Raw genomic sequence first — 7,678 nt, 5'->3', positions numbered from 1 at the left:
CATATTGTTATAATGTAATGCCGTTTGGATTAAAAAATGATGGTGCCACATACCAACGCTTAGTAAATCGGATATTCGAAGAACAAATAGGAAAATCGATGGAAATTTACATTGACGATATGTTGGTTAAGTCCCTGCGAGAAGAGGACCATTTAAAACATTTGTTGGAAACCTTCAGCATATTGAAAAAGTACAATATGAAGCTGAACCCAGAAAAATGTGCGTTCGGAGTTGGATCAGGTAAATTCCTCAGGTTCATGGTATCCAACCAAGGAATCGAGATCAACCCCGGCAAGATCAAAGACATAGAATATATCACGGTCGTATATTAGGCCATGATTACAGGCCTTGAAATAGCCAAAAGCTTGGGGTCAGAGGTGATCGAAGCCAAGTGCGACTCACTCCTTGTGGTAAACCAAGTTAATGGGACGTTCGAGGTTAGAGAAGAATGAATGCAGAGATACTGGGACAGGTTACAGGTGACATTACATCGGTTCAAAGAATGGACTTTCTAACATGTACCTCAGGATCAAAACAGCGAAGCTGATGCCCTCGCTAACTTGGGATCGTCGGTTGAAGACAACGAGATAAACTTGGGGGAAATTGTACAGCTTATGAGATTGGTGGTGGAACAAGGCCACGCCGAAATAAACTCAACGAGCCTAACTTGGGACTGGAGGAATAAGTACATGGAATATCTCAAGACCGAAAAACTTCCCTCGGACCCGAAGGAATCGAGGGCCCTACGAATGAAGCTAGCCCGGTTTAGTTTGTCCGATAATGGAACCTTAGTCAAAAGAACGTTCAATGGCCCGATTGTGATATGTTTGGGACCAGGAGACACCGAATGCGTTTTGAGGGAAATCCACGAAGGTACCTGTGAAAATCATTTGGGCGCCGAATTACTGGTTCAAAAAATAATCAGAGTCGGTTACTACTGGATCGATATGGAAAAAGACACAAGGAGTTCATTCGAAAATGCGATGTATGCCAAAGGCATACTCCGATGATTCATCGAGCAGAAGAGCCGCTACATTCGGTCTTGTCACCATGGCCGTTCATGAAATGGGGGATGGACATCGTTGCCCCCCTTCCACGGGCACCCGATAAGGGTTAATTTATTTTATTTATGACTGACTATTTCTCTAAATGGGTGGAAGCACAGGCATATAAAAAGGTCAGAGAAAAAGAAGTCATCGATTTTATCTGGGACCACATTATATGTCAATTCGGAATACCGGCCGAGATTGTGTGCGACAACGGAAAACAATTTATTGGCAGCAAAGTAAGCAAGTTTCTTGAAGACCAGAAGATCAAAAGGATCTTATCCACTCCTTACCACCCTAGTGGGAATGGACAAGCAAAATCCACCAATAAAACCATAATCCAAAACCTCAGAAAGAGGTTGATCGATGCTAAAGGAAAATGGAAAGAAATGCTACATGAGGTTCTATGGGTATAGCGTACAACCTCGAAGTCCAGTACCGGATCCACACCGTTTTCTTTGGTTTATGGAACCAAAGATTTAATACCGGTCGAGGTCGGAGAACAGAGCATCATATTCTGACATGCAACAAAGGAATCGAACGACGAGGCTATGAGTACGAGCCTGGAACTATTAGATGAAAGGCGCGAAGCCGCCCTTGTCCGGTTGGCCACCGAAAAACAGCGGATCGAGAGATATTATAATTGAAGGACCAACCTTCGATATTTCAGTACAGGGGACTCAGTACTAAGAAAAGTTACACTAAACACCCAAAACCCGAACGAAGGGAAATTGGGGCCAAACTGGGAAGGACCGTACCAAATTATCGAAATTATCGAAAAAGGTTCCCACAAGCTCGAAACAATAAGCGGTGAACAATTGCCGAACAACTGGAATATAACTCACTTAAAGCGATATTACTGCTAAGGTACATCACCGTTCTTTCTTTTATTTTGCATTTCAAACTAACACTTACAGGTGACCAACAAGGGATGATGCGAGATCCTAGGTCTGAAAGCACGCGTTGCACTCTTTTTTCCTTAAACCGGCTTTGTTCCAAATGGGTTTTCTGACAAAGTTTTTAACGAGGCAACAAGTAAATCGTGCTAATTTAGAATCGAAGGCTAGCTACGAACCGGTGACAAGGGAAGAAACTTCGTGATTGAAGGGTCTCGATCAATAAGATTTATTGTACGGGCCAAACGGTCAAATGAATCGTGCCCACTCAAACCACTCGAGCCCTGGCACAAAACATGTATATATTTGTGCACAAGAATATAAAAGAAGATTATTCCTTGCACATAAATATCTTGTCCTTTGAAATATTTCTTAAATCTTTCAAGAAGCCAAAGATATCAAGCCCAAGGGCCACCTTAATCCGAGTTCGAACATTCACTTCACTTGGGGACTGTAGGCATTGCCCGAATTAAAAAGCTAAGGCTATTCTGAGTTAAAAATACTCGAGGGCATGAAGCTTATTTTGCATTGCCCGAATTAAATAGCTAAGGTCGTTCCGAGTTAAAAACACTCAAGGGAATGAAGCTTATTTGGCATTGCCCGAATTAAATGGCTAAGGTCATTCCGAGTTAATAACACTCGAGGGCATGAAGCTTATTTGGCATTACTCGAATTAAAAGGCTAAGGTCGTTCCGAGTTAAAAACACTCGAGGGCATGAAGATTATTTGGCATTGCCCGAATTAAAAGGCTAAGGTCATTCCGAGTTAATAACATTCGAGGGCATAAAACTTATTTGGCATTGCCCGAATTAAAAGGCTAAGACCATTCCGAGTTAAAAATACTCTAGGGCATGAAGCTTATTTGGCATTGCCCGAATTAAGAGGCTAAAGTCGTTCCGAGTTAAAAACACTCGAGGGCATGAAGCTTATTTGGCATTGCCCGAATTAAAAGGCTAAGGCCGTTTCGAGTTAAAAACACTCGAGGGCATGAAGCTTATTTGGCATTGCCCGAATTAAAAGGCTAAGGCCATTCCGAGTTAATAACACTCGAGGGCATGAAGCTTATTTGGTATTACCCGAATTAAAAGGCTAAGGCCGTTCCGAGTTAAAAACACTCAAGGGCATGAAGCTTATTTTGCATTGCCTGAATTAAGAGGATAAGGCCATTCCAAGTTAAAAACACTCGAGGGCATAAAGCTTATTTGGCATTGCCCTAATTAAAAAGGGCTACGGCTATATTAACACGGCTCGGATACATAACAAAAAGAAGGCCTTCAAAAAATTCTTATTACCGGTTCTAAAGACTACCCTCGGCAAGCTATAAACCTAAATTATTCTGGGGAAAAGATTTCAGTAACACCGAATCCCTACAATGCCTTAACACAAAGTAACATTAAAGGCAAGATTTGTTCGAACCTTCGAACATAACCTAAGTATTTCATGCTAAGGCATTTCGACTTTTGCAAAAACAAATAAAAGCAAAAAGATAGTGCAAAAGCTATGAAAGGGAAAGAGCTTTATATATATATCAAAATTTCTTTACAAGGGCTGAATAACCCCGATACATATTTCTTACAACGGCCGAACGACCTCGACAAAAAGATAGTGCAAAAAACAAAAAGATCCTAAATGGCCTAATCTTCATCGGGGGCCTCACCATCGGACTCACCCAACTCTTCAGACCCCTCGGAATTATACTCGGGATAAGCTAGTTTCCTGGCCTTGGCTTCTTATATCTTGGCATTTTCGATTTCAGCCAATACGTCAAAATTTTGAACATGGACTCCCTCGAGGGCTTCCCTTCGAGATTGCCACCTTGCATGCTTCACCATGTTTTTTGCTTGGTCTTGAATCGCCTCGGCATCAGCTTTATATTGGGCCACCTTATCATCGGCCTCGGCTCTGACCACAGTAACCTCTAACTTGGCCGCCTCAAGCTCCTTGGCCAGGTTCTCTTGACCAAAAATAGCCGAGTTCAACTGATATTGGAGTCCCTCAATCGTATTGACCTGCACCGAGTATTTCTCCTTTATAGCGCGAAGCTGAACCTCAGCCGAAGCCAACTGTGCCCGGACAGTCTCTTTTTCTGAGGCCAGGCAGTCCATATTTTTCTTCTGTTCTCCTGCCTCAGCCTTCATAGTGTCCACCTCCACCTGGAGCTGCTCGGTCTGGTCAAGTCTCTTTTGAACATGTGGGTTCGTTTCGTTAGCCAATGTGTCTGAATCATCATCACTAAGTTTGAATATTCGTCTTACCTGCTCGACCAAATCGGCATGCTCCTTCCGAGACGCTTCTAACTCGGTCTGGAGCCTCTCGTTAAGAAGCTTGTAAACATCCTTCTTTTCAACAAGATCCCGAGTCATTGCCTCATGACGCTTGAACTCCTCCCGATATCGGAGAAAGTCCCCGTAATGAAGCACCAAGGCCTGCAAGCACAAAGAAAAATGTTGCGATTGTTCATAATTAAATCTAAGTACATAATGGAGGGATATTCAAATTACCCGATTCAGCGCCTGTTGAGATTCGTTGAACAGGCAGGGCGCTTCCACCTCGGAGCTGGGAACTGATTCACTAATTTTAGGCTTGAAGAAGGCCCGCCAGCTCCCGGGGACGGTATCTTCTTTTGTACAGGTAAGTCGCCCAACCCGGTGACATCCTCCAAAATAGAAGAATCCAAGCCATCGAAGAAATTATGAAAAGGAATAAAATACACAATAAGTGCAAAAACACTACCAATTAAAGTTCAACATAAGTAAAATGCAGTAATTTGAGTGCAATACTACGGCTAAAATACGAGTTTCTAGCCTACCATCAATATAGTGTTAGAATATTTTATAGTTTAATGTATCTAACTTGAATTCTAAAAGAAATGACAGACTTCTATAGAGATTTGTGATACATCTTGAGACATTTTTACGAAATCACCCAATTTAGAGACCAAGTCACAGCTTACTTTTAACAGAAAAATCAAAACGGTATCTAACAAAAGAAAAGTATTAAGTACTTGAAGGCTAGACCATGAAAAAAAATAAGGCTAGACCATTTTCAGTAAACTAATCGAGTTTATATCTTTATCAATGATGAGAGATTTCTAAAGTTTAGCAAGTCATTACACCTTCACCAAAATAAAAATTTCTGTTTTTTGCCATCCTATTATACCCTCATCAAGAGCAAATTAAACATTTAAAGAGACTTTTTCCAAAGTTAAAAAACTAATGGGGCAAACGTTAGACGATAAATGAAAGAAAGGGGGTTAATGTTACAATAAGAAAATAGAGACACACCGAGTCATAATTTCAACAAATTGAAACTAAGAGGAAAAAACAAAGTCAACATGCAAGGAATAAAACTATAAAATAAATAAAATAGCCTTTATTATCAATCAATAATACAATAATCTGAAAGAATAAGCAAATTACATATAAAAAAAATTACTACACAAGTCATATTAGCAGAGCGCCATGATCACATGCACGGCCCGTTATTATACAATCGAAGAAGAAAAATATTTACGTACTTTATTACATAATAACATGTATTGAATTTTTTATAATAATCTTTTCTTTAACCGGAACTTCATTCGCCTTTGTTCTTCCAAGTAAGAGAAGGAATGCTTTGTTCATTCCTAAAGAAGTTTGAAGGATCCACCTTAGTCTTCACATGAACCAATCTATCAAAGTTATTTTTGAAATACTTAATCCCCCAAACTTTAGCTTGCACATAGCTTGTATATCCCTTGACATTGTTCACTCCAATATCAAGATCCCTATAGTTGATATAAGCAGCTCTAGGAAACTTAGAAACAAAAGGAGCCATGTAAGAATAAAGCCTTCTTATCCAACTTATATGCCTTTCAGCAACTTCTTCTCCTTCTTCATCCCAATACGCCAAATGTTGGATTTTGTACAAATTCCCAGCTCTATGGGGGAATGGAATAGCAGATGCTGCAATCTCATCCATTTTCCCACCATATGGACTCAAGATCACTTGTGCCCCTTTAGCTTCATCTTCAAAGAACAATCTCCATAATCCTTCGAAACCTCCCTCGGGGATTGGCTTCTGCACGTAGTCTGATTTTGCCTTGAAGTATCGCGTTGAGAGTTGAACCCTACTTCGCAATACATCAAGAGATTCACCTCTTGGAAATCCTGCAAAGTACAATATAGACTCTATCCAGCTCATTTCAATGCAATCTTCTCTTTTTAACCCTAATTCAGGGAAGCTTTCTTGCATGATGTGAAGTAATCGATCGACTCCACCGAGGAATATGGAGTTGAATGAAGCTACCACTGTTTGTTTATTATTGCCTCCTTCACTTGAATTCACTCTACTAATCAAGATCCTAATGAACAAATCTTCATGGAATCTTGAAGCAACATATTGCCACTTATGAACAAGCTTTGTTGCATTTTGTTCCAAGGTCTTGTCAAGGGTAAAAACAGTTACTTTCTCAGGAACATCAACTAATTTGATCTTCCATGCAAGAACAAGTCCAAAGCTATTACCTCCACCTCCTCTAATTGCCCAAAAGAGATCTTCCCCCATTGAATCCCTATCAAGAATTCTTCCATTCGCGTCGATCAACCGTGCATCTACAATGTTATCTGCGGCGAGACCATATTTTCTCAACATAACACCATAACCACCTCCACTAAAATGTCCACCAACACCAACTGTAGGACAAACACCAGCTGGAAACCCTAGGGTTTTGCTTTTCTCCGCGATTTTATAATAGAGTTCGCCAATAGTGGATCCAGCTTCAACCCATGCACTCTTGTCCTCAGCATTAACAGTGATTGTTCTAAGGTTGATTAGATCAACTATGGCAAATGGAACTTCAGATACATAAGAAAGTCCCTCGTAATCATGTCCTGCACCTCGAACCCTAACGTGCATCCCAGTTTCCTTAGCACAAAGAATGACTCGTTGGACCTCGGATTCACTTACAGGGGTGACAATCACAAGAGGTTTAGGAGTTCCAGTGGTGTTGAACCTTAGGTTTTGAATGGAGAACTGAAGGATTGATGAATAAGAAGAGTTATTTGGGGTGTAAATAGAGGTTTGGTTACTGCGAGATAAGCATTGGAGGAATTGTTCATGAGTATCAGCTGAAGCTGCCCATGAAGTTGATGAAAAAACAACAAGTAGTACTAAAAGAAAGGAAAACCAAGAAATCTTCATTATTGCTTGAGATGTTGTTTTGTTTGTGTTATGGAAATGAAATTGCAAACCCTTCTATTTATAATGTGTGAGGAGCTAAATGTTTGGTTGAATTTTCTATCATCTGTTTGTGAAAGGTTTACACTAGGTTGTAATGAAAAACAAATAAAACAATAAAAGAAGATTATTCAAATCATCCAGAAGCAGGACCACCAATAGAGATATGAGAAATATAGAACCAATGAATTTTTCGCACATTAAGAAAATGTAGAAATCTGGTCCTAATAGCCTTTCACATTTATTTGACCTTCATAATTATCGCAAATGAGCATTTGTTCAACCACACAGCCATTTGCTAATTAAGAAAGCTGTAGAATAAAATAAATTCTAAACTATAAATAAACAAAGAGGCTGCTTGAACTGGTCCCAGCCTGGGACTTTTAGATGTAAGCATAGATTTTAGAATTCAATTTCTTTTGAAAAATATTGTGTTTGTATTGATTTTTGAGGAATGAAATTTTTGGCAACATTTGTTAGCTTTGTGAAACCAAAGGACGATTATTTGTGGTAGATCTT

At 39.9% G+C, this 7,678-nt stretch overlaps 1 protein-coding gene across 1 annotated transcript; it reads right to left on the bottom strand.

Annotated features, from left to right (window-relative positions):
• Positions 1-5,286: 5,286 nt before the first annotated feature.
• On the bottom strand, positions 5,287-7,141 carry LOC107781064 (tetrahydroberberine oxidase-like). Its single transcript, XM_016601690.2, has one exon. It carries the CDS (start codon positions 7,121-7,123, stop codon positions 5,519-5,521), a length of 1,605 nt encoding a protein of 534 aa, XP_016457176.2. The 5' UTR covers positions 7,124-7,141; the 3' UTR covers positions 5,287-5,518.
• Between the last annotated feature and the right edge of the window lie 537 nt (positions 7,142-7,678).

The sequence above is a fragment of the Nicotiana tabacum genome, chromosome 22 (genome assembly GCF_000715075.1).
Source record: "Nicotiana tabacum cultivar K326 chromosome 22, ASM71507v2, whole genome shotgun sequence".
NCBI lineage: Eukaryota > Viridiplantae > Streptophyta > Magnoliopsida > Solanales > Solanaceae > Nicotiana > Nicotiana tabacum.
The sequence above is the reverse complement of the archived record's forward strand: the minus strand, read 5'-3'. Positions and strand labels throughout refer to the sequence as shown.